This window comes from Clupea harengus, chromosome 19, assembly GCF_900700415.2.
Source record: "Clupea harengus chromosome 19, Ch_v2.0.2, whole genome shotgun sequence".
Lineage (NCBI taxonomy): Eukaryota > Metazoa > Chordata > Actinopteri > Clupeiformes > Clupeidae > Clupea > Clupea harengus.
Window position 1 is genome coordinate 24679559 of NC_045170.1, and position 18226 is coordinate 24697784.

Below are 18226 nucleotides of genomic sequence, written 5' to 3' on the forward strand. Positions count from 1 at the left end.
ATCAAACGACATAATTTAGTGAGTATATTATGATTAACAACATGTGGTTTGATGCCTTTAATGGGCATGATTTTTTTTCACGAAAATTGTCCCTGGTGATAACTGCTACTGGTGTAACCATCCTTATAGGAAGGACCATCAAAATAAATGCTCAAAAAAAACTAAAACATACATACATAAATAATAAAACTAAGATGTCACTGATGTGTAAAGACAACCATGTAAGTAATGCTGCAGTTGTAGTTTAAATGTTAGAAGCATTTTCATGAAGTTTCTGTAGAATTACCCTAATACAACCTATGTCTGGTACGGCTTAGCTTTGTACTTTATCATTTTTTTTGTCTTTATCTGATTTTCTATATAGGTAATAACATTCTCCTAAAATAAGTATGTTTATTTTCCCTGATTCTTCTTCCATATTGTGAAGTGAATGCTTGGTGCAGTCATTTACAGTGGGTACGGAAAGTATTCAGACCCCTTTACATTTTTCACTCTTTGTTTCATTGCAGCCATTTGCAAAAATCGAACAAGTTCATTTTTTTCCGCATTAATGTACACTCAGCAACCCATCTTGACAGAAAAAAACAGAAATGTAGACATTTTTGCAAATTTATTAAAAAATAAAAACTGAAATATCACATGGTCATAAGTATTCTGTGGTTGTTTCCCATTTGTAGAGGCAAGCCTTGGAGTTTTTTGAGTGACACACAACTCATAAAGCTGATATAAAGTCTCCAGTTCATGCATTCAAAAAGTTCAGGGAGCTAAATGAAGGCACATTGATGATTTCCAATCTCCTGCCAAAGAGCTCTTTGATTTTTAAGGATTCTAAAGATTTAAAAAGTTTTCGCCCATATTATTGGCCATATAGCCTATGTACATTGGGAAAAATCTGGATGGAAAATTAGGGGGTCACCAGGATTTATAGGTTACTCCTACAGAAAGTGACTTTTAAATTATATTTTGGTACAATAGTAAAGCGTCGGACTCTGTGGGGGGGAAACAACGTTCACACTTAAAAGAAAAACAGAAACACAGAAAAAAACGCTGGTGTGGATTTGGAAACAATACCAAGAATTATGAGAAAGAAGCACGTTTGAAATTTAGTAATGGACGATATGACGCCATTGGTTGACCCTTCAGAGGACGCATGGCAAGGTGAAAACCTGCACCATAGAAATTGAAGTCGCCAGAGGAAAAGAAAGCATACCTTCAAGACAATTTCAGACCACACACAATCGTGCGAGAAGGTGGAAGAGCAGGGACTGGTCTTCAGTCAAGAAGTCTCATGTTTAAGTGTAAGTTGAGTACGCAATACGAATAATTTCCAACCTTTTAGCTCAGTAGCAAGGCCAGTATTTACTCTGTCTATATGCTAACTAGCTTAACTTGATCTTTCAAGAGGTGAATGTGTATGAAGTAACGCTAGCCAAGCCCGAGTATGTATTGGGCAGTGGAAGCTAGCACGAGTTGAGGAATAAAATAAGTACAGGGATTTAAAATGTGGTTTTATGACATTATTGCCAAATATATTAATCATGAATTATTATATTAATTGGGTTTGAAAAAAATATCATCTGAAAGTCTGGGTCGTTTGGCGTTGTACTGCACTTCAACATCTTGACAAAAGTTGGAAGAAACCATGGTAAAGGAAGGGTATTCTGTCCAAAATAACAAGAATGCCCAACTAAATTAAGCCCCCTAAAATGCTCCCTGGCACAACATAACAGGCCTGGTTTTAAAAAGCAAGTGTTACGTTCCATCATGAGGGAATTTCACTGTCCGATCCGTTTTTGGTGTAACTAGACCACCTGTAACTGAAACAAAAAATAGACGGACAACAGTCACTATTTACATTAGCCAGAAATGGCTTGAGAAGGTCTTAGCCCATAGCAGGACTTCAATTTTAGGGAATTTCAGCGATTGAGTTGGACTAACATGACATTTTGAAAACAGGCTTTACATCAGGATAACACTATATGGAGTTAAACTAGTTTAATGTTAGCTCTGTTCAACAAAATTAGCCGGCAAACTGCAGTAGTATAAATCACCATTCAATCATTTCAAAGGCATGTCTGCTGGATTTAAAAAAAAAAGTTAAAAGTAGATACAAACCTTTATTTCACTCTGAAATCGGCCCATTTTCCAGTGCATTTTAAACTGCTGGAATGGATGGATGGATGGAATACTTTAACTTGTTACATAGCTCAAATAATGAAATAATTGAGTTAAAGCAAAGTCACCCAGCAGCTGTAAGGTCTCAGACTTTTGGACCTCACCCCAACTCCACACGTTGTGTAATCAGTTGTATGCATATGTTGTATCCATTGTGGTGTAGTAGTCCACATAACTGGACACTGTGCAGATACAAAGTGGTCATATTCAGTCTTACCCTTAAACTTAAGTTCATGTGATGGGGCTGGAATTGTAAGAATCATTTTATAGTCTGCAGAGAAGGTCCTTTTGAAAAACATATGTATTTGTGAATCAAGCCGCGTCAGGAAAGTTAAAAAAAAATCCATGAATAGATGCAGGGATGTTCACATGGTGAGCAGTTTGTAAATGCACGTTCATTAGTCTTTAAATATGTATAGCAATGTTTACATTTGTGAAAGGTGTGACATTTATATGTGAATCAGGAAATACATTTGTGAATCATGTGACATTAATTTGTGAATTTTGAACTTCATAGAGACTACATAGAGAGTTGACACTTGTGTATTCCATGTTGTAGGAGTGATAGACGCAACAGCAAAGAAAGTGTGTGTGTGTGTGTGTACATCATCATGTAGCCACAGCCTGACACGGTCATGGAAAAGATAGTGTTTATAAAACTGAATGTTGTACCTTCTGTGGAATACATTTTCTTAAGTGTGAATAATTCAGTTATTCAGTTCAGTTATTTCAGTGTTTTGAGTGGAATGAAATTCCAGAGTAGTACATTTATTTAAGTAGCTGAATTGAATAAGCTAATGCTAATAAGAGGTGGCTATGTCATGTTATTTAATCTGGCCAAAGATCAAACCATCACCACTGATCATTTGGAGATAACTGATGGGTAACTCTGGTAAAGTAGAGAAACTGAAGGATAGCTGAAGGTGCCTCTCTCTTTTTGCAGATACTAATGTGACCCAGAAACAAGGCTTTGCCAGCCACCTTCCATGAGATCGGCCTCGTCACGGCGTTTGAGGAGGAGACGAAAACCAAGAGATCTCAGAAAAGTCTGCTGCGCTTTGTGTGGTGTCGTTAAGTACACCCCACCTGTGAGAAGGAAGCTGGCCCGCCGCAGGGTGCCCAAAGTAAGCAGCGTCTGTCTGAAGGAGCAGGACGACCAGCTGTCCGCTAAATCTGAGTACAAGCACGGAAAACTGGTGATCTGGTTGAGTAGGTATCCTAAGGTGAATCTGTGTGACATAGGGCGAGTGTTTGAGGTTTCACATCACTTTTCCTGCTATCTCCCTCCGGCCCTTTTCCCCGTCAGGCAGAGGAGCGGTGTGCACTGCTTCAAGAGGCAAATCTTAGCGCTCATGTGCCAGGAGCTCCTTGAAGATGGGAACGTCAGAACAAGCAGTTTCTGCCAATCGGAGCACGGCCCTCTCAGCTCGTCCACTTGTGGCACAGGGTCTTCCTTTCCAGCAGCAGTTGAAGCTGAGCCGACCACCAAATGGCAGGCCAAGAAATCAAACAATAACAAACGGCAGGATGATATTTCAAGAAAAAGAAAGAGACAAATTGCAGATGAGTTATTTAACGTTACTACTGATGACAAAGACAATTTGTTTGTACCATCTGAGGTCAATACCTGCCAGAGGACACAGGTATTTGTGAGGAGAAATCGTTACCTATGCTCACGCACGTACATAACCTGGCCATTTCACCGGAACGATCCACCACCCTTTGTGATGTCACCACGGTGGAGCTCAGCTGGAGATGCCTCTGAATCTCTAGGGAAACTTCACGTGAGCTGCTCTCAGGAATCAAGGCAAAATGGAGAGGTCCCTGAGAGTATGACTAAAAGGGAAGTGGGAAGTGAGCAAGTTGTTTTCCCATCTCTGAAGGAAGAGAGTGAGGTGGTACCATCAGCTACCCGGGGCAAGCCCCTAACCTGCAAGCCTCTAATATTTCACCAAACTTACCATGACGTCGCCCTGTCTGGATCAGCGAGTGGGAGTGAAGTGTCAGAAAGCGCACACACTCTGTGGCTCAAAAGGATCCCCAACAAGCCCATACCAACAGAGCTAGAAACTCTGTCTTCAGCTCCGGGACATGGCCAGGGTCCTCCCCATGGTCAGTCGTGGAGGAGTGGTGGAAGAGCGGCTTTTGACACTCAGTCCACCACCTCCAGTGAGGATGACCTTTCTACAGAAAAGTGCCAGAGAGACAAGGACAGTGAAGATGACGAAGAGGTTGATGACGTTGATGAAGACATTTTTGACAGTGGTGAAGTAATGTGCGAGAGGCCGGATCCCTTGTGTTCACCAAGCCATTCTCCTTCTGCTGGTGCCTCTGACAACACCACGAATGATCTCCAAGTACATGAGCAGGATGCAATCGTGTTGGATGTGATAGATGATGACCCAGATCTCTATGGGTCCATGACTGAGAGAAGGGACAAACCAGTCCAGACACGGACTATAGAAAACTCCTCTAAGCCAGCCAACTGCACCAAAAAAACGATACTCTCTGACACCGAAAGGTATGTGTATGTATGTCTGTTACGGTGCAAACCCATGACACCGTTACGAGCGACACGATATTCTAAATCCCATGCATTTCAACTGGAGCCAATCCATTGTGACGTAGACCACCGTTTTGGGGCGACGCGACCGATAAAAGTTGGAAAAAGTTGAATAGTTGAAGCAAATGAGGAGCGATTTTTCCCGGCAGCGGCCAATCAGATTGTTTGGTGTCGTCTCTGACGGTTTGAAGAAGATATTTCCACACGCTACAACACGCCCACTCAAAGCGATGGAAGCGTATCGCGTCGCTGTCATGGGTTTGCACCGTTAGAGCTTCCCCACTCCAAATATACAAGTATACTCTGAGTTTTGATTTGATTGTAAATGACCTTGTTTTGTGTTTAGATGTTTAAAAGAGCCAACTGACAAGGCAGAGGTGAAGAAAACTAATCTTCAGTGTGGGGGTAGGTCTCAATCATTCCACCTGTTTGTGCACCACATTAGAGGGGTGTTGTATCATCATCATATAATCATATATATATATATATATATATATATATATATATATATATTGTATGTTCCTCCTGTGTGATAAACGTGTTTAGGCTAAGTCATCCAGAAATATAGATGAACACTGATTTTATTTTGCTTTCCATACAGCCTGTTGCACAGATGTTGCTCCTCTCCACTTGTGTCAGTTGTTATATACTAACATTCATAATAAGTCATGGAAGTGTGTTAATACTGAAAACATTGCATTTTTGGAATCAGAAAATGACCATCAAATAGGTTCTATAGAAATATAGAAATAACATGCTTGAAACCTAGTTGTCATTGAAGATTCCTCCATTTGCAGCAGTTATTCCCATGCAGACCTTGGGCATTCTAGTTGTTTATTTGTTGAAATTTCACCCCAGATACTTCCCACAAGTTGGATTGGCTTGATGAACATTTTCTTTGTACCATACAGTCAAGCTCCTCCTACAACAAATAAGGACATTTCTCAGTGATTCTAAATCTTAGATAAATGCAAATGAACCAATTTTGTATAATCAGGGTATTTTATAAAATGACATAAACAAAATGTAGTGGGAAAAAATACATAAAATGACACAAATATTTGCACCCTTTTGATGAATTTAAATGAGTTCCTCAAAACAAATTGTTTTGAGGAACTTAAAAAACACATGACCGGTATTAACCAATGAATTGTTTCCAGTTTTTTTTCTCTCAATGGCGAAGGCAAGAGAGCTGTCTGAGGGCATCAGAAATGCTATTATCAAAAAACATAATTCCACAAGCTACAAGACAATCGCAAAAAGAGAGCTGAAATCTGCAAACTTAAAAGGGCATAGCAGTGGAAGAGTTGCAGAAACCCCCAGCACATGGGTGCAAGAAACCTTCTGCAAAAAAAATATTAGTGAAGGGTGCCAATAATTCTATCCAAGCCTCTGATAAATATATATATATTTTTTAAGTATTGTTTTAATATCATGCACGTTTTTTTTTTTCATTTGTTCAGTAACCATTCATTAAATGATAAGTATTACAATATTCTGGTGTGCAAAATAGGTTAATTTGCATATATTTCTGAAGATATTCTGTAGTAATTTTGACCAGGACTGTATATGCTCAGACTAACAGACTTTGAGTCTGTATCAAGGTTATTATCGTTAACGAAAAAACGAAAACGAGGTGTGTTTTTTTTTTTTTTCGTTAACTGAAATAAAAATAAAAACGAGGCTTTATAAAAAAACGATAACTAACTGAAACTGTATTGTGTCTTTATAAAACTAACTAAAATAAAATAGAATTATAGAGAAAATGCCCTTAGTTTTCGTCTTTCGTCTTGTCGATGTATTTCATATTCAATTTATTTCATACATACTTATAGTCTATCTTCCGCCGTACCACTTTTAGTACACGCCCCGCACCTGGTTTCATGGCGGCAAAAATCAGGAGAAAGCGACAGAGTCCTATTTGGGGTTACTTGGAACAGTAACGTGCGGTGAGGTTCGTATCTGGTGAGTCACTTCAGAGTCAGATTTACAAATATATAAACCCAATACAGTAGCTTAAATCACCATTCAATTGGCAGCTTGCACTTTGACTACTGGTTGTTTTTCATATCAGCATTCTTTACACACACATAGTCTGGTAAAGTGGCTACAATACATACAGTTGGCAGCTGCTAGCGTGTGATGAACTCCTGTTAATATGTGTGATTATGCACTCGTGAATATGAACTCTTACGAAGTTGCACAGGCCCCCTGAGGGTCTCCGCTGTACGTCCAAAACCAAAATCTATTCTTGAGGTTCATAATATTTTCAAAGCAATTTGGCTTTGGTTGTGAGAAGTCGATCGAGTTATCTTCTGTCCCGTCGTTTGAAGCATACCTTTTAGCTACGGCATTGGTCTCTCATTATTGATCAATTCACGTTTTGATTGAAAGTCCAGTTATGAGAAATGTTTTAGCTTAGCTATAGAATCTTCCATTTTCGTAGTCAAGGTCAAATATAAGAAGAGTAACGGCAGAACAAGCATAAACCCGACCGGTGGGCTCTCGCATGCTCCCTTCATTGAAGCAGAGGTACTGTTTGCCTCCTCTCCGTGCTTTTTCACTGCGGCTTTACGTCAGATCAGCAAAACTAAATAGGTTCTACGCATGCGCTCAACCCAGTTTGTGAGGGATTGCGCAATCTGAGATGAGGCACAGCTCGTCGCTGCCTCACCGTCTCGCTGTCTCCTGTCTGTTTGAACAGGACATGCGCAAATTCTGACTGACACACGTCTGACACAGATCTTTCATAGTTGTCTTTTGTGGATGGCTGTTCATCTGTCCTAAGTGAATATTTTTTTTAAATGGTATGTTTGGTGAGTTTTTATTACATATTATTTATTATAGCTTGTATCTTCTATTCATTTTGAGCATTTTGTTTTGCAAGCAAAACAAATTAAGCTTCCCTTTTTTTTCAAAAAATAGAAACTAAACTAGCAAACCCGCTTTAAAAACTAATTCAAACTAAACTGAAATTGAAAACAAAAAGTCAAAACGAAAAAAAAATTAAAACTAGTGAAAAATGCAAAACTATAATAACCTTGGTCTGTATCAAACGTTTGTGCACCAGACATGTAAGTGAGTAATATATTATCAGTTATAACAAAACATCGTCTGAGCTATTGCTTTTAGGTTTAGAATTTCAGTATATAAATGTATATTATTGAACAAATTTAGATGTGGTATGAGTTATATGTTGGAAGTTGATGAATGATGTATTTGTGTTTTAGAGAAGGCCCTGGATTGCACCCCTAATAACCAGATGACAAGAAGGGTGCCATTTTTACCTAGCAGCAGTTGGACTCAGGTTGGGGACATGTTTGTTTTGCTGGAGGTACATTATGTGAATACCTATCTAGCATTTACAACACACCATGAAGAATGGAGAAAGAAAATGTCACTAGATTAATGAATTGAGAGATGAATAGTTTTGTGCATGAGGATGAAATGCATTTTGTAGGAAGCAGTCTTAATGTTTTCTTTACATATGCTTATTCATGTCAGCCTTTGCAACTTGCACTCAGAAATAGTGCTGTAGAAGAGAAGAATGGATTACCTTTTACTTCAACCAGATGGGCTCACTTAACAATAAATAAAACAATAGGATTTGGAGTCATATCTCTGCACTATACTGTTACACTTACACGGTTGTGGCAAAGTTGGTACATCGCTTTGGTTTTATGTAAACATGGGGTGTTTTCAAGGAAGGGTTCAGTTTCACTCGCTCACTCACCTGTTCCTGTGTGTGTTAGGAGAATGGGACTGATGGTGATGGTAACGGCAAGGATTGGAACTCAGGCTGGAACACAGGGTAAGTGACCTTGTTGGACGCCGGCATGTAATACTTCATGAAGAGGCTTTGTTTCAGTGACCTCCCACACTAAAACTTTGTTAATGTGATCGTACAGTAGCACTGTATGTTGAACTTTTTTGTTTTGTGTGTGTTAACTTAAAAAAAAAATGTATGAACACGTGTATTGCAGATTGAGGAATGAGACATTTGCAAGTTACTATGGATTCACTTAGTGACATAATGACAGCCTTTATACAAAGTTTGAAGAATCAAGTTTGAACACCATCCCTGCTGGCTGCAGTGCCAGTGACTAGTGCATGTCCTTATAATGATTAAGAGGGCTGGCAAACAAAACCAGTGATGTTATCTCATTCCTCCTATTAGCATGTTGATGTCCGAGTGCATAGATTGATCACATTAGCTTTGCCACAGCACCATTACCATGTTGACCTATGCCAGCCCCAAGATGAAGGAATAATGTGGTAGCCATTGGTAGGTTCAATCTGATGTATTCTGTTTAGGACGTGTTATGGAGCAGTGACATACAGCAACCACACCAGTCAGGGGTCTGTTTGTGAGCACTTAATACTCCTGTAGAGATAACAGGTTTGGGCTACTTTTGACCTGTTTCATATCTTTGCTTTAACTAGGAGGAATCTGCCCTCAAACCCGAAACAGAACACATGCAACACAGGTACGAATTGTTTCATTGGTCGGGGCACAATCATAGAAAAGCATAGGTATACACTCAGACATACACATGTAGAACAGGTTATTGCTCTTGCAGTGAAACCTTGCAAAACAGGTATAAACATACAATATTAATATTAATTAAGTTATGTGTATGCATTATATTCTTGATTCAAAGACAACTTCACACTTTTGAAGAATGGAGGCCCATCTAGACCTGCATTCTATGACACTGTAAGTCTCCTACTCACTCTCTCTCTCACCCACATCATTATTTTGGTCATGGCAATAGACGTGTATATCACAAAAAAATAGGTCAAGATTAAAGGAGAAACAAAGACACTACAGGAAGCTTTCTTGCTTTTGTGGCACGGAGGGCAGTGCCCCAGTAGCATTCAGTCTGCTTAGATTCAGATGTTGACATTACTAAGCTGTTATCTGGAATCCAGCTTTTTCTCTAAAATGTAAAGATATCTCTGTTAAAAACAACAACGACCAGAAATAAGATCTAATACCACTTGAAGTTGATTCCATTCACTCCACTGCCTCACACAAGTGTTGAAGTAGTAACAGTGTTTTCACTCTTGTGCTTTGGTCTTTCTCTCGCACTTGTCCCCAGTACTGTAAGTATTACTTCAGTGAGAATCACCCCTGTTTGAGGAAGAACTGCAGTTTTCTGCACGTGCCCAGAAGTGGGGATGAAAAGGTATTATGCAATTCCAGCCTTTAATTGTACTTATGGGTCAGCTTTGATACATAATTATCAATAATGAGAGATATGAAATAACGTATAGTGGCCAAAAGCCAAAACTACCATGTCAGCCATTTTAAAAGATTAGAGGAGAGGTGGTATTCAGTTAACATTAATACCACAGATGTGTAGACATGGGTAAGCCAGTGGATTAGTGTATTTGGTCTGAGGCATGTCTGATGTGTGTGTGTGTGTGTGTGTGTCTTCCTTTCTGCAGTTCTGCATGGTCACGGTGCAGAGGTTTACACAGTCTAACAACCCGGTGCATGTCAAACGTGCTGGTGAGACTGTCACATGCACACACACATACATTCATTGTCTCTGACACAGCAAACATACACATGCGCGTATGCAACAGCACACTTTGTTTACGTTCATGGAAACCCTACAATTTATTACATTGAAGAAGTCGTCCCTTGGTTGGAAACAAAATACTAAATTGGCAACATGACCACGATTCACTGCTGACCGTTACTTAATCTCCCTCTATTTTGCCAGCTGCTGGACCTTTTGTTACCATAATTGTACTCCACACACAGGCAAAGGTGTGTTGGGAAGAGAAATTGAGCTAACAGTGCGTGAGGTGACTGAACTTGACTGATGTTTGCTGTGTAGTAGACAGTCATTGTTCACTGCAAACAAACAACGTGTGCATTTCAACTAGAGGAGTTCCATACAACTCTGTGGCTCCCCGTAAATGTCCACAAAGCCAAACTTTGGCTGTTCTTGGAAATCTACAGGGTAGTACAACTGGGCTTAATAAAATACATTTTTTATTTAGTTATTTATTAATTAAATTTTATTTCCCCATGGCAGTCAGGTGAATGACATGTCAGGTGCCTGCATAGTAATGTTGTAAATGTAATTTGTTTTCCCCCTTTCTCTCTCTCTTCCCCAGTCGACCTGTTTGCAGGCTACTATGAGATGTGTTCCCCTGGCGTGTGTTTCAATGTTCAGGTGGTGACTGGACTGCTGGCGGCGCTCCTCAGACTGTCCTTCCTCTCTGAAACCCTCCATGTCCTCAACCTGCTGCTCAAACACAATATACGGGTTTGTGTGTGGAACTATGGATCTATCCATCTATCTATCTATCAAACACAATATACGGGTTTGTGTGTGGAACTGGGATTGGGCCTGTCCATTTTTTATGTCAAGTAACTTCCCCTTGCTGAGTTTTCTTTGAACTTTTGAATTTCTTTCCCCTCCTCAACAGCCCCCATCTGACTGTGTGTTAGCTGTTTTCGAGCATGCTTGCGACAGGATGCTCCATAATACGGTTCCCCAGCTCGTATTCATGATTTCCAAGGTGAACACACACCGTTACAAATCACACGCACATACCTACATCTAATTCTCCTCATCTCTAGTTTGAATGTTCTACTGCTCTATGTATTTTCTAGCTTTTTGTTTTATATTGTTGTGAGACCCATTGCATCAGCTATCTAATAACTCTACGGGGATGAGCATTTCCCTCACGCAACCAGGGTTAAACATGACTCACAAAACATGAACCTACCCTTAACCCAGGCAGTCATGGCATAGCATAGCATAGTCATAGCACCGGCCTACTCTTCTCTTAGGCCATCGACCCTGTTGTACCAACCCTCAGCTGATGTTTATCCTGGGTCAAGAGCTTGGTATAGAATAGTGTAGGCACACACATATAAACACTCATCATTTACTCTCACATTCAGACAAAGCCTTCAGTATGGTTCAAACTTGGATGCTTATGTTTGTTATTAGCTGTGTTTGGAATAATGCAGTTTTGTATTTGTTTGTTTGTGTGTTTGTTTGTTTGTGTGTGTGTAGGTGGTTGAGGCCGGCTGTGTGTTCTCTTTGGATCAGTGTGAGAGGTTGCAGAAGTGTCTGGTGTTTTTGAACGCCCCCAAAACACAGATGGACCTTTTCGTCGCTGTCAAATGCAGGTGATGCATATATGCAGACCTATATGATCTATATTAGTGTTTGCTTTGAAACATTGCTCTACAGTATTTTGTCTTGCTCAGAGTAACGATGGATTTTTCTTAGGAATCACATTGGAAGATTTGTGATTGGTTGACACAGTCAAGCAGAGTAAAACTGTCAAAACTTCTGATAAGAGCTGTGCAGCCATTTCTGATTTTTACGTCTGACCTACCGATTCCGAATTTCTTTCTTTCTAGGGACTTTAATTGACAGCATACACAAACAACATTTCTATGATGGAAAATTCAATTGTACATTCATAATAAAACATTGATTTTTAAATAACTTTTACATTTCCAAAGCTGCACCAGGTGACTGGACAGAGCTTTTAATGTACATATAAAATCCAACAGAAAATCAATTGCAGTATATCTCACTTTATCTAACATGTTTAACCGGCCCAGAATCGGATATATCTGAGACTTATTGGTCGATCGGTTGGTGCATCTACTTCTGATTACCAAAAGCCAAGGTCATCTCATTTTGTCATTTTTTTTTCTGCTTGTGTTTACATAGGCCTGTTTCTTTTTTTTTGTCTAGGGCGCTGGCTAACATCTGTGAAAATCCCTCTGAGGTGGTTAACATAGCACATGCCTTTATCGATCTAGAGGTCAGTTTCACTCAAAAATGTGATCATAGAAGTCTATTCACCCATAAAGATACCCAATTATGTTATTGTTTGACCTTAGATTGAACTTAAATAATGCTTTCTAAGTCTCTTTGGATAACAGTAGTACTTTTGGAGGTAGAGATGATCATTGAACCCCTTCGTCCCTGTGTGTGTGTGTGTGTGTGTGTGTGTGTGTGTGTAGCTGTATAAGAAGCAGGAGGACTGGAGACAGATGGCCGCTGTGTTCCTGCATATGTGTGCCAGTCCCTGCACCCCCAGCCACCTGCTGAAGATCTGTGTGTGTGTGGCCAGCGCACTGCTGGGGGAGCCTTCTCAGTCACACACACTCCCCTACAGCTGCTTCGCTGAAGCAGGTACAGGTTGCCTGGCACTGTAGACATGTGGAAGCACTGCTTGGTCTTAGTGCGGTCTGAAGCGCACAACAATCTCATAGCATTTCCATTCAGTGCTGTCAGACACCTTAATGCACACTTCCATTTTGTAATGACCATTCATTGCACATACCTTTGTGTGCTGTGGTAGTGAATGATATGAATGCCAACAATGTCATGGTTGTGGTCTGGTCACAGACTAATATCCTAACTTAGAGCCATGATTAAGTGTTGTATTGTTTTTAGGCTACATTCATGTATGTTGTTACAAATCTACTTTAGTCATCTCCCTCTGTGTTTGCTGTGTGTGTGTGTGTGTGTGTGTGTGTGTGTGTGTGTGTGTGTGTGTGTGTGTGTGTGTGTGTGTGTGTGTGTGTACAGTGTCCAGTCAGGTATCAGATGAAGGAGTGGCCCGAACCTTTTTGGGCAGGATTGGAATCTCCATGCTGAACCACTATTACAAGAAACAGCAATGGAGCAAGGTATCAGTTTCTGTCCACTCTACAATGCCACAGACTCAGATGTATTAGACATCTAGAGCTGAAAATAGAGAATTTTCTTACTGATTTAAATGTAAGAAGTAAAGGCCTGTCAGAGTGAGTGATCCATTTGGGTGTCCAAACTTTGGGTGTGTTTTTCAGGGACAGAAGATTGTAGAGATACTGTCTGAGCAACAGTCATGTTACTCTGTGATGAAGGGGGTTTTTGGTGGTGAGGAGGACACCTCACGTTGCTGCCTCATCACCATGGCAACAGAACTTCACCTGCACACTGGGAGTGTGGAGGGAGCCCTGAATGTCCTTAGAGGTAACATGGCGATGCCAAAGCGCGCACACACACACACACTTAAAAGCAGCATTTTATTTTATTTCATAAAAAACAACTTCAAGTGCATCTCTCTGTGTGTGTTTGTGTGTGTTTGTGTGGGGGGTTGTAGACAACAATTGGTTTGTGAGCTGCAGCAGGTGGCCTTGCGAGCGTGCGGATGTGGCGCATCGTGTGTCTGTCCAGACGCGGCTGGCCCAGTGCACCTCTCACAGGGATGCGCTGGAGCTCCTCACACACCTTCCTGGGCTCCAGCCACCAGTTGGTGAGATGATGATGATTCACTGAAACATCTACAAGAATGCAGCCTTCATCATTAATCATGCCTATGGCCGTCCTCCACACCATACTGATTGACTTCGCTTTATTAGTCTGAGGAAATGTGAAGACATTATTGTGCTTCACCTGTTTTGGTGTGTCTGTGTGTGTGTGTGTGACAGATTCTGCCGAGGTGCGTGAATACACGGGCCTGTTCAACTCCCTTCTGAGGTCGTGCTTGAAACGGCATGCTTTACTGGTTGCTGCGGATACGCTGGAGGTCATGCTGGGCAGTGGGCTGCCTGCAGAGCTGGTGCTGGTCCAGAGTCTCATCTGTGACCTCGGCAAGCGGAACCATTGGAACCGCGCTCGAGTACTTTTCCAACGTAGGCTAAAATCATGAAACACATTTACATTCTATTTCACAGAATCGATATATGTGTGTACGTTTAAATATGATTACCTCTTCTGTTACTACTCTCACCAGCCACCAGTATTTGCAAAACTTAAACTTTTTTTGGAAGAAACTCATTGCAGCTTGTTGATATGCAATGTGTGCAGGTGCCCATGAACAGGGTTATTACCCCCTGGTGGAGGTGGTGCTTGGCTCCCTGGTGCTGGAGTTGCCCAGCTCCCTGAATGAGGTGGAGATGGCCGTGTGTCTCGAGATGTTCATCAGCCGCAACATGCCCGACTCGACCCAGACCCCAGACATCAGTCAAGCTCCAGTGGTTCTCCTGAAGAGGTGAGTTGTGCAGGGGGCCATATTCTACCTAGCAAGAGCGCTTTATGCACAGATGTGTACAGCACACACTGTACATGGTGGGACAGTAGTTTGCCTTGACTGACAGATGATGGTGATGTCAGTTGTTGCTGTTTGCCAGTGCTGGATCAGGATTTATTTTTCCCGGGGTGGCAAAGGAGTGGCAGAGAAGTTGCCTTTTGTACACACACCCCCCTGCACTTTGGCATGTGACATTTGGCAGATTTACTATTATGTTAGGGGCAACAGATCCAAACCAAAATTCCTATTACAATATTTGACCTTATGTACAGCAATTTTATATAATGTATTATATGGCTTCTCAGAATGTTGCACAATGTTCCATTGATTTGAATGAGCCTCCGCAATGTTTGGTGCTCAAGTATTGTTTTATAATGACGCTGCCATTGGCAACGAGTTGTGTGCTTCTGATTCACATATTTCATATGGTATTGAATATAAACTCCTCAAAAAAAGTTTGCAAACGTTATTTCGGTCGATTATTCCTCCCCTTTAAAAATACCAATTGGTATTGTATATCGTTAGAAAGCCTGATTAGTCAACTTTACAACGAGGTACAACTTGTAAGGATCGTGCATTCGTGGAATGAGCAACACAGCTGTGTGGGTAGCGACCCAAAATATTTTGCCAAAATCGCCTGCAATATTTTTCTGTTGGTATTCACTCTCGTTTTGAGTTGCTTGGTGGATTGGATGATTGCACTCTCCCACAGTAATAAGGAAAAAACAACACATATTGGCCATTTTTACACTTTATTCATTTTACACTGTCAGGGACCTCAGTAGCGTGTGGAAGATCCATACGCAGCCACAACAGCTTGGCACCTCCACCTCATGCTGGTCACCAGCCTGGTCACACACTGCTGTGGGATGGCATCCCATTCCTCAACCAGGATTTGTCGCAAGTCAGTCAACATGGTTGCGTTGTTCACTCTGGCACGTACAGCACGCCCAAGATGATCCCACAAGTATTCAATTGGGTTGAGGTCTAGACTCACGGCAGGCCATTCCATCCTCTCCCCTCCCAAATTCTGGAGGTACTCTGTGATGATCCTGCCTTTTTTTCCCAACAAATCGTAATAATGATGACCAACACAATATTAGATACTTTTAGTGTAAAATTTATTATTTCCCCACGATTAAAATTTTTTATTTAACTTGCTTAATTCCACGATAGCACGACCCTTACAAGTTGTACCTCGTTGGTTAAAGGTGACTAATCAGGCTTTCCAACGATATAATACAATACCCAATTGGTATTATTTAAAGGGGAGGAATAATCGACCAAAATAACCGTTTCCGAACTTTTTTTGAGGAGTTTATATGAATGTGTAGTGATTTTAGACTTTCCCCAGAGATGAAGACATGGAGGTTTACTAACTCTCCCCAAAACCAATAAAACCTCAGGATCTTGCTAAGGCTGTTGGAGGTTTTTGCATAACTGTAACGGCCAACTCATGGGCTCTCTCTGTCCCACAACTGACTAGAATCTTAAGCATCTTCTCCCCTCACCCCACTTGCCTCCACCCTATATTAAAAATCAAATTCCCTGATTATTCCCACAATACGCCTCTCCCCATTAACTGTACATCACAAACTGCCATCATTCCAAGACACGGGGGCCAGGATTAAGGCCGTCACACACACACACACACACACACACACACACAGGGTAGAAAGGCGTATGAGGGGACACGGCGAGGCAGCATTAGTATATTAGGTTACTACAAAAATATAAAGTAAAATACACCTACCTCTAGCACATGCTATTGGCTGCTCTCACAGTATCCACATGGTTGTGTTTATTTGTCTCGTCTTATTTTGGAGTTGGTTGCAGTTTAGTCAATAAGGTAACAATTACGTTTAGATTGACTGTTTTAGGTGTATGGAGGATTGGGGATTCGGGTGGCACGCCCTGTAACAGGTGGCAGCTGCCACCCCCATAGATCCGCCCCTGCTGTATGCCAATTCTATTTGTGTGTGTGTGTGTGTAAGTGGGGAATCTACTGAGGCTGATAAGCATCAATGTGTCGTTTGAGAAGGCCTCCTAATGAGAGCAGTCCAAGAAAACTTCACCTCATTGGCAGGACGGATGCAATGGTAAAAGTTGTTCATCTGCTTTTGTGTGTGTGTAGGGCTTCAGAAAATGGTGCGGTCCTTGAGAGTGAGTATTTGTCGGCCGGCTGTCGCCTGCTCTCGTCGGCCCAGCTCCCCAACCCCAAACTGCGACTGAGCTACACCGTGGCCAATCCAAAGCAAGAGCAGGTGTACACCATCGAGCCTGGCTCCGCCCACAACTGGCTCCTCTGCAATCATAGTTGGGCCCATAAGCTGTGGTCGGTGTGAGCGCGCAGTCAGACATGCATGTACATACTTCACACAACATCATGCACTTCAAGGTGACATGCTCAAATGTATATAATTGGTGTTTCTTTTGTTATTGTAAGAGCAATTTTTGTTTTAGCTTGCTGTTTTTTAATTGCTTTTATTGTTTTACTGAGATTAAGTTGTATTGTTTATTAACTGCTGTTCTTGAGTTATATCTTTATAATATTTCATTTTATTTTGCAGAGTCTGTTAATAATTATTATAACAATGGTTATCTTTGTTTATTATCCAGTTGTATCAATGTTTGTTTTTTTTTACACCAAAAGTTATTAAGATGCCAGCCAAAATCCTGGAGGTGAAGATATGTTAAGAGCACCAGAATCTGGTCCAATCAGCCCTATTTTGTGTTTTGTGTTTGGGCCAAGTAACTAATAAATAAACAGAATTTGTTGGATGATCTGATCTTTATCAGCATTTTATTAGAGCACAAAGTATTGACCTTTCCTGCCTTTCCTCATCTACTCCCATGTCTGCCATGCACAAGGTTAAAGAATGAACTTGAGTAATGTTATGTAGTATGAGCTTCGGAATATATACAAAGCTACAGCTACACAAACCGTCACGTCAATGTGCCATCTCCACGCCACTGTTCTTCACTAGGTAGCCACACACGGAAGTGTTGCCACACGAAAGTGTTGCCACAAAGTTTCTTCAATAATAACCACATCATTGACAAATCCTTGGCAAGTAACATGTGCAATACAAAGCACCTTAAACTAGCTTTCCACTTTTACCTCATTAGACCTGACCAGTCTGTGAAACTACAAATCCACTGTGGGGATACCAAAGTCGGGTGAAATATTACTTTGTTGGTGGTGTTAGGGCTATAGCGTTTGTCAGTACTTAATTGAATATCATACCTTGTTAATTAAAATAGTTGATTCGTGTTAACCATTATTTCTAGAATAACCAGATGCAAATACTGGGAATTTACCATGGACGTTCTTTTGAAACCGGTAATTCACAAAATAAGTAGTTTCATCATCTAAATTCTTACAGCACCGGCTATATTGTATATTTAACCACGCTAAAT

General features: G+C 40.9%; 1 protein-coding gene across 3 annotated transcripts; it reads left to right on the forward strand.

Moving 5' to 3' along the window:
* Positions 1-941: 941 nt before the first annotated feature.
* Positions 942-17530, forward strand: topaz1 (testis and ovary specific TOPAZ 1). Of its 3 annotated transcripts, none has more exons than XM_031586564.2 (20): positions 943-1298; positions 3119-4696; positions 5085-5143; positions 7969-8072; positions 8491-8549; positions 9182-9225; positions 9400-9455; positions 9841-9927; positions 10190-10253; positions 10871-11022; positions 11186-11278; positions 11782-11897; positions 12478-12547; positions 12750-12921; positions 13321-13421; positions 13581-13746; positions 13877-14029; positions 14205-14408; positions 14584-14767; positions 16941-17529. In XM_031586564.2, exons 2-20 carry the CDS (start codon positions 3162-3164, stop codon positions 17149-17151), a joined length of 3630 nt encoding a protein of 1209 aa, XP_031442424.1. In that variant the 5' UTR covers positions 943-1298; positions 3119-3161; the 3' UTR covers positions 17152-17529. The 3 variants fall into 3 exon arrangements, with proteins under 3 accessions (XP_031442426.1, XP_031442424.1, XP_031442425.1); XM_031586565.2 differs by having other exon boundaries at positions 7969-8045; XM_031586566.2 differs by lacking the exon at positions 10190-10253 and having other exon boundaries at positions 942-1298; positions 9841-9844; positions 16941-17530.
* Positions 17531-18226: the final 696 nt, after the last annotated feature.

Excerpts from the sequence above, each read along its gene's own strand:
- topaz1 (XM_031586564.2), top strand. The coding sequence starts at position 3,162 with ATGAGATCGGCCTCGTCACGGCGTTTGAGGAGGAGACGAAAACCAAGA. Across the intron at positions 4,697-5,084 it reads ATACTCTCTGACACCGAAAG|ATGTTTAAAAGAGCCAACTG; the intron begins GTATGTGTATGT and ends TTTTGTGTTTAG. Across the intron at positions 9,226-9,399 it reads ACAGAACACATGCAACACAG|ACAACTTCACACTTTTGAAG; the intron begins GTACGAATTGTT and ends CTTGATTCAAAG.